The sequence below is a fragment of the Cynocephalus volans genome, chromosome 2 (genome assembly GCF_027409185.1).
Source record: "Cynocephalus volans isolate mCynVol1 chromosome 2, mCynVol1.pri, whole genome shotgun sequence".
NCBI lineage: Eukaryota > Metazoa > Chordata > Mammalia > Dermoptera > Cynocephalidae > Cynocephalus > Cynocephalus volans.
In genome coordinates, this window is record NC_084461.1 from 112717310 (window position 1) to 112732668 (window position 15359).

The 15359-nt window shown below is 33.7% G+C and overlaps 1 protein-coding gene across 3 annotated transcripts in view; it reads left to right on the forward strand.

Annotated features, from left to right (window-relative positions):
* The window catches only part of SLC12A2 (solute carrier family 12 member 2), a 118876-nt gene that overhangs the window by 17411 nt on the left and 86106 nt on the right, over positions 1 to 15359 (forward strand). For all 3 annotated transcript variants that reach the window (XR_010022626.1, XM_063086098.1, XM_063086099.1), the window contains exons 2-4: positions 10087 to 10206; positions 11466 to 11541; positions 11845 to 11940. Coding sequence is in view for 2 of the 3 variants with exons in the window: in XM_063086098.1 (XP_062942168.1) it covers positions 10087 to 10206; positions 11466 to 11541; positions 11845 to 11940 (292 nt within the window). In the remaining variant the exon portion in view is untranslated. The remainder of the gene's footprint in view (positions 1 to 10086; positions 10207 to 11465; positions 11542 to 11844; positions 11941 to 15359) is intronic.

Consider the following 15359-nt stretch of genomic DNA (forward strand, 5'->3'; position numbering starts at 1 on the left):
ATTTATTAAATGTTTTTTTTTTTGTCACTGTTATGTATTCCTTAAGACTATTAGTCTAGTTTAAAACTTTATATAAAAGGAATCATGGTATAATTTTATCTATCCTCTTTTTGTTTACTGTTAGTTTGTGACATTCATTTATACCGGGTGTATTGATAATTCATTCATTTCTGTTACTATTTATTTTTCATTGTATGACTATACTACAATTACTTTATTCTGCATTTATGAATATTTGGATTGTTTCTAGTTTTTGGCAATTTTAAACAATGCTGATATGAACATTTTTATGCAAGTATCCTGCTTCACAGAAGTATTTTTTATCTTTAAATATATACCTAGGAGTAGAATTGCTGAGTTAAAAGGTATGCATCTTCTCAAGTTGAAAAAAGTAGTGCCCCAACATTTTTCCCCAGAATTATTTACCAATTTATATTCCTACCAGCAGTGTATGAGAGTTTTTTTGTGTGTGTGTTCTATACCATTTTTTTTTTTTTCATTTCGTCTTCTCAAATAATGTCAAGTAAGTACTATTGTTCCCATTTCACAGATGAGGAAACTGAGGGCCAGAGGGATTAAATAACTTGCCGATGTTCACATAGCTATTGAGTAGCAGAGCTGGGATTTGAACCTAGATCTGACTTGAGAGCAGACACTTTTCATTTTTTCTATTTCAGGGCATATTTGGAAAACAGAAATTGCTTCTAAAAGCCCAATATTAATTTAGTGTATCTTTGACAAAAATGACAGGAAGGGTCTGTGCTGTTGCAGACTTTCAATTTTAACACACATTGAAGGAGAGGTGGGTGGGTACATAGATGACAGACAGAAATCCAACTAAATAAGGTAATTACAGAGTGTGATATGTGCCATGAAGGAAATAGAAGAGAAACTGATTATAAAAACTATAGTATAGGTGGTCTGGGAAGGAGGCTACATTTAAGCTAAAAACCTAATGGGTGAGAAGGAGCCAGCCATCTTCAAAATATATTCCAGGCAGAGGGAACAGCAAGCCAAAAGGCTTTCAGGAGAAAATGCCGTAAAACTAATATATCAGCAAAAAGCAATATTATGTGAAATTAAATATTTTAGCTAGAACTCTCAGTAATTTTCTAACTTAAATGATAGGAGTTTGAGGGGATATAAAAAACATCAAGAAAATTAGTAGAAACAGGAAAGTAGTCTATGATTAGAAAAATACAGGAACTTCACTTCTGAAACTAATATTTATGTTTAATCATGTCAAATCTTACTATGTGTGGTAACAAAACATTGACAGATCCAAAGAATTTTATGCAGATAATTTTATTTTTGGGCCTTCCTTAAAAGGCATGTATATACAGGGGTCTGGAGGTTGCACTGGGAAAATATATAAGAGAAGAAAGAAACTGGTATGACCTGGCACATTGATTAAAAGGAGATGCTAGCTTGAGCAGCTAGTGAGGATTTTTAATTGGAAAAGGAAAATCCTACATAACATAGAAACTGAATGATTGCCTGTTTTACCTGTCCTCTCTACCACCATAGCAAAGTCAAATAACACATACAACTCTATCTAGTACACAATTTCATACTTAAACATTTGATATGCCTTCCCAGATGGATTATGTGTGGACACTATATAGCATTCTTTTTCATCCTTGGATAGTATGGAATAGCTGTCTGTAACAATTGCATAAGGCAAAGAGTTTCATAGACACTGTATATCCTAGGGCACATTTCTACAAAGCACAAGGAGTCAAAAAAAAAAAAAAAAAATCTCTTTTGGTTCCTTCCAGTACAGAACTTTTGTCCTTTTTATGAGGACCGTGGTAGAAGCCCTTAGCTTCTGTAGATTTAGAAACTGAGTGAGGGGAAAATGAAGCAAGGTGAAGAGCAAAAGTAGCTAGCCAATTGGGAAGTCTGAGTAGGACAGTTTCCTGAGTTAGGTAATTTGCCTATCTCCTTGCCCACAATGGATACCTAAAATAATTTACTTTGACTCACTAATGTGTGGAATTCTACCATTTAGAAGATTCTCTGCTCTGCCACATTAATAGCTTCATGATTTTGAGCAAGTTAACCTCTTAAAGGCTCTTTGCTCATTTGTTAGGTAGGGATAATATCTACTTCTCTAAGAGGTGCCAATTCAGGGAACTAGAACATGTAAGCATTTAGGGATGTGCTTGATACAAAGTAGGTTTTCAGTAAATGGTGGCTGGTATTAAAGTAAGCCAGCCAGATTACTAGGGTCTCACATCCTGTGGGTAATGAGTAACCACCTACCTTATGTATGACTGTATTTTATAAGAACTTTTTGTTTCTTGAAGGTAGAAAAACTATTTTGTATCTTGCAGTATTAGCACAAAAATCTGGTTTATGTCACAATAAAGAGGAATTGAATTGGGTTGGATTCTATACCAGGGTTCACCCCACCCCCAAATATGAAAAGCCAAGTTATTTCCCAACCCACAAACCAATTCTTATCCAGAACTAAACTCTTTAAGAGTCATGGGGGAAAAAAAAATACCCTTTCCCTGTTATAACTACACAAACACTTGAAAAATGTAAGAAATAGTAAAGGAATACCTCAGAAACAGATGAAAATAAAGTGTATTTAACTAGGAGGGCAGCTTGTTACGCTACTGAATAGGCTTTTTCATCTTGTTTTTCATTTAGTACAGATGTTAATTTGGAATAGAATTGAAAATTAAACTCTTGGAAGGTATTATTTTTTAGTTTTATTTATGTGTGATTTCCCTTGATATTAGACTTGTGACTTTTGGGGTGGCTTGTGGTTACCCAAATTTGTAGCATTTAGATGATGTGGACTGCCGGAATAATTTGAAACTGGGTGACTTGAATAAGTGTAAGCAGTTTGTATCTTTAAAAATTTCTGTATTCTCTATCATAGCTGCTATTCTGTACATAGCACCATCTTCTGAATAAGTAATTGTTGAATGAATAAAAACTTTATAGCTATGTATCTCCCCTTTCTCCATTCTTTCCATGTTTTTGTTTTTGATTTTTTTTTCCCCATCACTTTTGATTGCTTGGAAAAGTTTGATTTACCATATTAAAAGATACATCAATTGTGATTGGGTTAGAAATTTTATTTCATAGATCAGAATGCTAGAAAGTGTTTTCAGTATAGTTCCTTAGTCTTCATTGGCAAGGGTAAGTGAATGTCTGAAACATATTTTGTGAAATCAGGAAAACAATTAGCAGCTAGATGCTAGTGTAGTATGTATGACTTTTTCTTATTGAAAAACTAAAACTCATATCCAAACTCTTCTTCCTTTTTTCAGCTTTCTTCATCTTCAATAGTCATCTTTGTTTTTTTGTAAACGAATACCTTATGTGATCCTCATGTTAACTCTGTAAGTTAGTGTATCGTTTAAGAACCATTTCCTAGTTCTAGAGGTGATTCTAAAAGCAAATTTTGTTTCTTTAAATAAATGGACCTTTACATAGAAGCGTAGACTCGCAATTGATCCATAAAACATGATCAAAATTCAGTACTGTATATAGTTCAGAGACACAATAGAGGTATAAAGGAAGAGAAGCCCTAGTTGCAAGAGGAGTTAAGGGGTGCTCACTGGTACTGCCTTGGTCCTCCTATACTGTGATGGATCAGAGCTTCTCAACAGGTGCAACAGGGGCAGCATTGATTGGGCACTGAGTATATGTGGAGTCACAGGGAAACTGATAGGGTCAGCTGGAGGTACTTCCTTGTTCTTGTTGAAGAGTGGCCAGGCATTGAAAAGCCAGGCCACCTAGGAATAAGTTTCCCACTGATTCTTTTGTAATATATAACTGTAAGTGAGTTACATTCTCAACATTTCAAACATGGCATTGACACTTAAATTTAAATTGCTGTATTATAATAAAGTTGTATCAGTTAGCTTTATAGCCAAGAGCTAGAAGCCTCAGCTGCTTTAGTTGGCTGTTTACTAAAACTTGATCTTCATTTAGGGTGCCTCAAGACCCCTAAGCCGATGGTACTGGTGGGCCGGGATTATTTCATTTTACAGATGAGGAAACTGATTCTCAAAGGGGGACTGTGACTTGAAAAGAGGAGAAATATTATTGAAAAGGCATGCAGCCTTCCCTTAACTGGCTTTAGTATTATAAAGATTGCTTTATGTAGTGGAAAATACCCTGATTTATGGTAGATTTGCCTTTTATTTCTAGCTTGTACCAAAAGGCTGGAAAGTGCCTAGCATGGTGTTCGATAAAATTGGTTAATAAATATTTGTTTAATGAATGAGTGAAAGGATGTGATTTTAGTTGAAGCACAGAAACTGCTTTTGCAAATGCAGAATCTTCAACTAATAGAAGAAAATAAGTCACTTTGGATCTTTTTATGGATTAAATACGGTTTAGGGATTGGAACAATTTCCTTCAAAGGATATCAATATTGCAGCCTAGAGAGACCTAAAGAGACACTTTGATACAGTTTTACTCAGTTGTTCTTTAAAATAGCAGTAAAGCAAAAACCCAGACACCCTCCTACTAAATTAAAAACAAAAACAAAAATGTGTTAGTTTATTGTTTTTGCCCACCCTGCCTGAAATCACTGAGCAGAGATAACTTTTATCAAGTCTTTAGCAATTTAACTGTAAAAATAATAAATGTGTGCTAAAAATGGATAGGTAATAAACATTGCTAGAAATATTTTATTAGTATTTCCACTGTAGTAGTAGAAGTTGCGCTCTTTAAATAGTCTTGATTTTTCTGCACATAGTGATAAACACCTTTCTCACCTTACCCTGGAAAAAAACATGATCGAAAGTCATTCTTTTGGCTGCATGATCATCTTTCCTGGATATTGCCATCCTTGTCCAGTGATAACATAAAAACCATCTATGCTACTTAGTAAACTTGGGATGAAGATTTTGTGGACATGGTAACTGGAATTTCAAACAAAGAAAAATAACTGGCATTTTAATGCGTACTTAAAGCATTTAAAAATGAAACGCATTGGTCTGCATGTTGGGGCACTGATAAAGATATACACAGAAGATAATCGTGCACTCTAAGTTACAGAGCTAGTTAAATTAGTGTTAAGCTTTTTAATTGTAATATTTTAAAATTTTTTATTAAATTTTTTTCTCAAACTTAATTTTTGTTCATTATCTTAAAAAAAAATCTGGTTTCATCGTAGGTTGTCTCTAAAATACTGAAGAATATTCTAGTGTTAGGGAAGAAACAATAGCTGGATATTATAAGAATTTTTTTCATTGAAAGAAATCATCAAGCCAAGTCAGTGTGTTATAAGTAGTGTTTTATGTCTCACAGAATTGAAATGTAACCTTTGATCTGTTTAAAAAAATAAAAGATAAAAAAATAAGTCAAAAGACAAGTTAATTTTTAGATATTGGAAACTGAAAAAATTTTGTAAATTTCTAAGGCATGTTCATCTAGAAATAAATCTAAAATATATTTATATCCTAAAGCATTATAAAGGATTTTAATCTTGCTGTCTTCTTGGTCAAATATACTTTGTTGACAGTTGTGTTCACTGACACCTTCAGGAATTTAAAAACTAGATCCAAAAAAGAGAAACTATCTCTCTCTCTCTTTTTAAAAATTTTATAGAAAAGCCATTGTTTATATAGCACATTGACAGTTTCTTTTTCTCCTTTTGTAGGGATTAGAATAGTAAACAATGAAACATCCAAGTGGTAGCAATCAATATTTACATACAGGGCTCAAGCTCAGAGGGGAGATCTGATCTGGAATTGGACCTAAGTTATCACTTACAACTTATCACGTATAGATGGTGTTTAAAGCTATGGGTCTGGTGAGCTAAACATAGAAAGAAAATAGAGCATGAGAGAAGGAGATGGTTCTAGGACCAACTGTTGAAGAGATTTTAACCATTTATTTGCTGGGTAGAAGAAGCTGAGAGAGTGTGGTGTTTCAAGAAATATTTCAAGAAAGGGAGTGGTCAGCAGTATCAAATCCTGTTTCAGAAGTCCAAAGAGACAGAGACTGAAAAATGTACATTAGATTTGCAGCACAGAAATTATTGGATGTCTCAATAAAACTATTTTGGTGTTGTGATAGGGTGAAGTCAGGTTGGCTTGCATTTAAGAATGGGCTGTATCCTTCTTAGCAAATTTGGCAGGAGACAGGGTACAGTAAAAAGTCAGCCATGGTTAAAGGAGAAAGAATAGTCAAGTTGAGGTGAAGATTTGAATACAAAGGGAGAGAAGAGATCATTCACAGTATAAAAATTCTTCTTTTCTCTACTGTCTGCAAAGAAATAATGACCATGGAAACCAGAGTTCCCTTCCATTCTCATATTTTCTGTATACTCAGAAAAATGTTAAGCTCCCCATGTTTTCTCTCTGTAAGTTTCTCTTTTCATCCTGTTTCCATAGCTTCACCCACTGGCTCTTTATCCCTGACCCCTCTCCTAATTCCAGTCATGAATTTTTTAACTGCCTGTTAGAACTCATTAACTGATTGTCTCATAGCTCCTCAAATTCAACATGTTCATCTGAACTAATCATTTCCTCTTAGGCTGACATAATTTACTAGCATCTCTTTCTTCTTAAGAATTCCTTCCAGGTACTAAGGGTCTGTCTATCTGTGTCTTCCATTCTTTCCTGTCTTCCCAGTTCTATCATCACCCCCCACCCCCCATCCCTGCTTGGTAAACTAAGAGTCATAATGTTACTTTTTGAAAGATTATCTCCTAGAATAATTCTAAATGAATTTGGTCTACCTCATTTAGTATGGGATTATCCATAAAATCACTTATATTATTTTTATTCATTTTTACATAGTAAAAATCATAAACCCATCATTTCTGTGAAAATGACAGACTGAAGATTTTATTTATGTGCTTTTATATCAGCATAATTTATAGTTCATAAATGCATATTTGAAGTTTTCATAGCTTATATGGTTTTTATACAATTTAATTTTTTTTGTGAACAAAATGCCATTCCTGACGATTTCCTTGTTTCTCTGAAACTAATGTATCTAAAGAAACAAAAGATGTGCATTTTGCTTTTGTTTCCTGGTATTTCAGGAAATTAATACAATTAGGAGCCCAATTTCATTTTATTTAAGTCTATTAATTAAACTCTAAATAATACCTATTTGATTTTACCTTTTGAATTGTATTTTAGAGATTAAAAACTAAAACACTTTTTAAAATAGAACTGCTAAAAGATGGGGAAGATAAATCTTTAATTTTGTGTGGACCCATCTTAATTTTAAAGTACTACTTTATGCATGCTGGAAAATCTATGTGTTTTGAGTATACTTGTTCATGGTGTGGCTGAAACTAGCATAATTACTGCTAGTTCTTCAACTTTGAGGTGGAATTCTGATAAATACTCACAGCAAAAATTTCAGGATGCCTGCATACTTTTGCATTGCTAAAAAGACACCCACATCAATACTTAACTTTGGAAAAAGTAGCCTAATAAGTAGTTTTCATTAATAGAGATGGGAAGAGAGATGTCTTTTATATATATTATAGACACTATATTTTCTTGTAGTACTCAGAGGTTACATAATATTTTAAAGTCTTCTTTCATAAAATAACTGAAGAGCACTATGATCCAAGAGTGAAAACTAAGGAACTTCTGTGTGTTTCAAAGTTAATTGAATTAATAGGCTTTTTTGTTAACTTTTTTATTCTAGCTTTTCTTTGAATAATTGAACAGTTGAGTGATCAATTCCTGTTAGGACTCATCTTTTATTATTTGAGATCATTATTAACTCTCTACTGTCTGGAATGTATTCAATAGTGGAAGAACAGTGGAAGTGGGTTTCTCTAACAAGGTTAATGATTACTGGTTTCTAGGTTCATATCAGCAAGGAGAGGGATAATAATAGGTAGGCAAGTTCACTGAAATGAGGAGTGACAGTACATACAAGTCTCATACAAAGGAAAAGCTGAGAAAAATGACCAGAAGTGGTCACTTCAAAAATATATTATGACCCAGCAGTTGCACTCCTAGGTTTATACCCAAGATAAATGAAAACATATGTCCACACAAAAACTTATACACAAATGTTCATAGCAGCGTTATTCGTAATAGCCAAAAAAGTGGAGTCATTCTAAATGTCCAGCTGATGAAATAAGAAAATTTGGTATTATCTATACAGTGGAATGTTATTTGGCAGTAGAAAGGAGTGAAGTACAGATATATGCTGTAACATCCTTGAAAAAAAAAAAGTATTATGCTAAGTGAAGGAAGCCACATACAAAGCCTAGATTGTATGATTCCATTTATATGAAAGGTCAGAATAGGCAAATCCATAGAGACAGCTGATTGTGGTTGCCAGGGGCTGAAGGAAGAGGGAAATGGGGAGTAACTAATGAGCAGTTTCTTTTCTGGGGTGATAAAAACGTTGTAACATTGATTGTGGTGATAGTTGTACAACTTTGTGGATATACTAAAAATCATTGAATTGTGCACTTTAAATGGGTGAATTGTGAGGTGTGTGAATTATTTCTCAATAAAGCTGTTAAAAATGTATAGCAGATTGAGTTAATTTTAAATTGGGGGGGGGGGTTGTCCTATATACCATAAGCCTGAGAGCATCCCTCTTATAGTACAGTACAGTAATCATTGGTAGATGAAACTTTGTTTTAAGGGAAATTATTGTAATTTACATCTCTTAGAATCTGTTTTTAAAAAGTTGTGAAAAATCATAAGTGTTTAACATTAAGGTTCATATTTTAATTCTTACTGATCTTAGAATGATTCATTTTCCATGTATTTCACATAACTGGTTATTTATATGTTTGTTAATAAAAACATGAGGATTAATTTAAAATTTGATTATTTTTCTTTCATCATTAGAAAGCCTAGATAAATTAATTTTCAAATATACTGAAATTATTGCATTTGGGTTATAATGTTTCTTCTATTGCTTCAAAATCAAAGAATTAGGAGTAGTTAAGCTATGTAAATACAGAATCCAAGAGATGATCTAGGTTGCTAGCACTTTAAAAAAGCATATAGCAATATTGTATTAAATGGAATTGAAAGAGTCTACATGGCTAATAGATGTTGGTCAAAGCAAAAAGGGAAGTTTGGATTATTACGTAGATTTTGCTCTGTGGTAGCAGAGAACTTACCTACAGTTCATTTCTGATAAAAAAAAAAAAAAAATTGAATTTGAATTAACTGAAAGGAGTGCAGACAGTTTTTAAAAAATTAATTTAGTTGGCTCTTCAGTATTTAAAGAAAAAGTGTTCAAAATATAGCTGTGTTTTGTTCCCTGCTTTTGAGATATGGGTAGAGAACCATGGGGATCGTGTTAGGGACATGAATCTAGATCTGGAACATCTTCTATCTCCCAAGCCATCTCTCTCCTGCCTTCATGATCTATTTAATGCCCTATTACTGGTTTGGAAATGTGTTATATGCTTTGGGTGTATTGGGACAGAATAAAAATTGAGAACCACTGAAAGAGAAAGAGAGAAGGTAGAGAACAAAAAACTAAGAATTATAGAATCAGACATGAAACTTACTTAACCTATGAAGAAAATAGTAGTTATGAAATGCATTGTGTCAACCAGTTCATTTCTGAATCTGAGAAAAATTACAAAGGAAAGCAGGAAGAGCACTGAGTGACTGAATGCAGATAAGGAGTGAGTAAATGGAAGAGTTATGAACACATGTTAGGATCCATGGAAGTCTTGCTGTTGTGGACTATAAAGAGAAAACTATTCATTGGTGATTAAGAGGAGTTTAAATTGTTAACACTGACATTTCACATGTGGGAAGGGTGGCAACTGGGCAATGTGAATTTGTGGCTGGGAAGACAAGGTCTGAATTGATTGACCTAGTTAGGCTGTACTTAGAAGATAGTGTTGATTGTGTTCTCCAGATACCACCAATGTGTAATTAAAATTTGAAATTATTATTTAACTTTTAAGAAATATCAGTAATTAAGGTTTCCTTTTATTTATTGCTTTACATTTTTCTCAGGTAAAATATTCAGAAACTCTTGGTAATTTGTAATATGTCCTCCTGAATATGGTTAAGTATATTTAGTTATTTTTTTATCAGTTAATTTTTAAATTTTAAATAATTCTTAAGTATAATTCACGTTTCTTTTTATAACCAGGAACCTTTTGAGGATGGCTTTGCAAATGGGGAGGAAAGTACTCCAACCAGAGACGCTGTGGTCACTTACACTGTGGAAAGTAAAGGAGTTGTGAAGTTTGGCTGGATCAAGGGTGTATTGGTATGCATATTTAGACTCAACTTTACATTTACAGCATTTCTGTTGATTATAAAATCTTCCTAGTATTCTCATCAGTTCTCTTACCTGAGAACTGTGGAAGACAAAATAATGTATACCTCCTTTCCTTTTGGATATTAAGTTCAGTGAAGGAGATATGATATATTTATTAATTTAGCCAACTTATCCTTGAATACCTATGAATTATATTTCATTACCTCTTGTGAATCTCACATATTGTCACTTTTCAGAAATTAAGTATGAAGCTCTCAGTTTGATGAGAGCATCAGAATCAAGAAAGCTGAGCAGGGAGTACAGCTGAAATATGTGCTTCCTTTCCTGCTACCCCCATTATCTTTTGAGGAGAGGTATATAGAAGTGAACAGGCAACAGAATAAAGGAGAAATGCTTTTCTTAAGTGTTGAGTTCACTTTAGTAAGCAGGCTTAGGTGATTAAGTTTCAGATACTTCTGTTTTTCTGTTTGAATAGGCAGTGATGCACTAAAGATCTGACTAAAGTTGACAGGCTATATTGACTTCTTATGGGAATTTTGGAAACATTAATAGGGGTTGTATTGGAATTTAGGGGAGGAGAATAGGAGGGAAAAAAAATCTCAGTTCTAGTAGTAATTTTATTGCCTAATGAAGAGTGTGATGGTCTAGTAGTATAGTTTACTTGATATTTGTAGACTTTAGTGTTTTAGAAGACTGTGTTCTATGTATGAGTATAATAAAAGTAAAAATAAATTGGGGAAACTTTCACAAATTTAAGTTTTTAAAAAATTATGTCAACAATTGGCATTTTGTATTGACAAATATTATGTAATACTTAAATCTGCTGAAGAAATCATATGAAATGATGGTGTTATAAAAGAATAAATTAAACTTACTTGTATAGATAAAGGGGAATATGAACTATTTTAAGGATTGAGGTCTTAAAATATTTCTTGGATCTTTCTTATTCTGTTGTTCCTGCTGCTTCAGATAATTGTGATGAACACATTTATTTGGACACTTACACACACATACACACACACACTTACGTATTACATTATACTTAATGTTAGCTAGAATGTAAGCTCTTAAGCTCTTTTTAAAAACTTGAAGAGAAGGATAGGGTAGGAGTTAGATTTAAAAACTATATCTTCTGTGGTTTCAAAGGTATGGTGTCCTACTTTTGACTGATTTAGTGTTTACGACTGTACTGTGTTTGGTTACTTTTCTTCATCTGTGACTTGGACTCTTTTTTTTTTCCCTCCTAGGTACGTTGTATGTTAAACATTTGGGGTGTGATGCTCTTTATTAGATTGTCCTGGATTGTGGGTCAAGCTGGAATAGGTAAGTGAAGTTACATACTGCTTGATTTGAGAATAGTGAATAGGCAAAACAGCTGTGCACGTGTCTGAGCTCTCATCCTCATGAAACTCAAGCAATTGGAATCATTCTGAGCTGTTTTCCTTTATATCAGATTGTTATCTTAATGTTACGTTTTCATAATTCTGATTTGATTTTTCTAAAATGGGATCATAATTAGGTAATATATATCTTCTAATGTAAATTCAGTATACTCAGACTAACTAGTTCTAGATAATGGCAGTTAAGAGTATAAATATTCTCAGTTTCTTTTCTTTCTCCCTAAAGGTCTGTCAGTCCTTGTAATAGTGATGGCTACTGTTGTGACAACTATCACAGGATTGTCTACTTCAGCAATAGCTACCAATGGATTTGTAAGAGGAGGTAAATTTCAGTTTTTTCATATCATCGTCATCAGATTACTGTTACTAAATAAATTGAGATTTAAGCCTTATTTCTAATTATGTTTTAGCTTAATAGAAACAGCATATTAGGTCTATATAGACAAGAAAGTTGCTACTGAGTACTTGCAAACTAGTATATTTGAATGTAAAATTTTATATTGGCCCATACACATATATATATGATTTAAATTATGTAAGGTGTTTAGTGCATCTGATAACAAAAATGAAGTTTTTACCTGGGTCTCTTCTCCACTAGGCTTCACCTTGTTGCCTCCTCCCAGGCTTCAGCCATTTGATCAGTAACACACCTCCTGGCATTTGGTCAACATTGTATAGGTGTAATCTCATTTTCTTCCCTATTGAGGGAAACTGAGGCACAGTACCTTCCCTATGATCTAACAGCTTGTGTTAGTTACACCTGGCATGCCAAATCCATACCTTCAAGTCTAGCTCTCTTCTGTGGGCACCTCGAGGCATTTTTCATTGGAGTCCACAAGATCTGCCTGGTGAGATTTTTACCTTGCCCAGAGAGAACACCCAGGAGATCAGGAGAATGGCCTTGGGTCCCCTGAGAACAAGAAGAAAAGAATTCCATTTTCCAAACCAAAAGTCATTTAGTTGGAGGGAAGAGACATCCCTGGAGAAAGGAAAGTGGCTGCCAGTACCTATAAAGTTACCATAACAAATCAACTGAGAAAAGAATCAACGAGTTCCGTTGGCCTCATCTATTTTGAATATCCCTAGTTAACATTACAAACATAATTTCTACTTTATCTACATCACATATTTGGATAGAGAGTGAGAGAGAAAACCAGATTGAGCTTTTCATTTTTCACTGTCTTCATATTTCTTCATATTAGATACCAGAGGATCCAGATTGTTATGTTCCTGGGAATCTAATATCTTGTATCAATAAAAAATGACTATGCTGAGGATGTATCATTGTTGACTGAAGTTTTTCATGTGTACATTAGTCTGGATTGAACTACATTGGAGTATAAGATGTGGATATGTCTAACAGAGTTAATCAGAAAACACTGAGAGATTCTTTTTGGCTTTTTGTTTACTAGGTGCCCTCTGCTTTATTTCTCTCTGCCACTATTGGGGAATGGAAGGAAGTAGGAGAAATGGGTTAGGGTGTTATGTATTTATAGGTGATCAGCAAATCATCAAAGAATTTCTCCTTATCCTCAAACCTTAGAATTTAGATTGCGACTCTTATAAGGAATAAGGCATAAAGTCACTGGCAACACAAACCCCAGACTGTTCTCTGAATCAGAACTTCAGAAAGTATAGGTTTTCCTGGATTGTGACCAGAAAGCCATTTCATTTTTCAGTACTAGAGATATTTTACATACACACACGAGTACTTCAAAAAGTTCATGGAAAAATGAATTTAAAAATAATGTGCATCTTTCTGTGAACTTTTTGAAGACCCCTCATACACAAACACACACGCACACACGTCACAAATACATCTAAGAGATTTTGCGTTTAGTCTGCTGTCCTGGAATACTAGGGAAAGTATGAGAATGTGGAACCCTTGAAGATCTGTCCCAACAAATTACCACATGTTGCAATTTTGCTTGAGTGCCCTAAAAATGATAGTCAATTCACAAAGGAAAAACCTATAGGAAGAAAAACATTGGATTATGCAATTTGCAATTCTTCTGTTACCAGGTTTTTATACAATTGAGAAAGTAAATATGTTTGCTGAAATTAGAAACCTATGGAAGGTAAACGAGAAAGTCATTAATTTAAAGAAATGACCAAATACTAGTAGGAGGCATTCATTTTTCACTTGTAAGTTGGTGACTTCAGACACCTGGCTGATCTTTACAGAATATAAACGAGCCATATTGTCTACAATTGTGTTTCTTGGAGATTTCTTTCAGTGATTGTAAGCTCCTCTGTATCTGACTTATGGACTTGGAAACCCCTAACAATGTTTATTTTGGTGTTATGAAAAACAGTATTTTTCACATGGGAGAAAGTAGATACAGATATAAAAGTGAGCTCCCATTGCAACCTGTATTCATGATCCTAAGTTGAAAGTATCAGTAGACTCAGCCCAGTTTTTGCCATAGAAATTTAATATTACTAATTAATTTTAACATTGGCTTTAATAGTTCTTTTTAGAGATTAAACAGATAATCTAGAAAAGTTGTAGAAGTTGTTTCTTTAATATGAATTAACTGCCAGCTTGTAAAAAACTAAATAAATAAAAAATATAATATCCAATTATTAAGTGTAGGACAAAAATAATATGGAAACATTCAGGGGTTCTGGGGAAAAAAAAGTCAAAAATTTAGAAAATAAAAGATGCTTAATTTCAGGCTTTATTAGATTTTACTAATGAATTTTGGCTGCTATTTTAAAGCTCCTGTCAGCAGGTTAGAGAATCATCTGCTGAGTTCTCTGCCTCCCACAGGGTAAGAATAGCAGTGCCAAGTAACTAATGCAGTTTGCCTTCATCTCTGGCATAGTCCCTGCCTGAAATACACACTCATACTCTTCGGAGTCTTGCAGCCTGCTGGGAGCCCAGAGGTCTTTCCTGTTCTGCAAACTGTCTGTGTTCTTGAGAGCTTGGATTTTACAGAATTTACGTGGGTCATGTGTAACAGGTTTTGCAACTTAGATGGTGCTGGCTAACAGCCACCTTTGCTCAGATCTGCATTTCTTAGGTTTCACAGATAAGAGTTCTCCCATCTTCAATTAATTTGTGAATACAGACTCATAGAATAGAGGACAACCACAGGCAGCCTTTTACAAGATGAAGACAGTGTCATTTCTGGTTTTTGAATCACATTATATTGTATAAACTGAGCAATAGGATGGAAAAATTGCTCAACCACTTTTTATTTGGGGGCATTAAACAGACTTGGTTAAAATCAGAGGTCAGTACTCTTAAATAAAAACCTAGGTTACATCAAATTTCAGACAGGTAGTTCTTAAAATCGGTATAAATGTGTCTATTCCATGACTAAGGTGAAGTTTTATATTGTTTTTTGGTCAGTTAGCAGATAATTGTTGAGTATTTTGTGACAGACACTAGGTTTATAACAATGAAAGTCAGACATGATCCTATTTTCTTGGCGCTTACATTCAGATAGTCATAGCTGTTTTTTGAGACCCGTGATTTTGACGTACATTACCTTATTTAATGCAGCATTGCTGTTGGCCACATTTATCATTCGTATGGATAATGAGAGCAAAAATGGAGCAATTTTACCCATTTTTTCCAACAAAATGAAATTTTATGCAGATTTTTATAGTGAATCTTTTAAAAATGCCTCCATAAGTCAGAATTACCTCTATTTCTTCACTTTTTCTTTTCTCTGAAGTTATTGAAGACCTCATTTTTGTATATAAAGTCAAAAATACTGGAAGTAAGGAAAA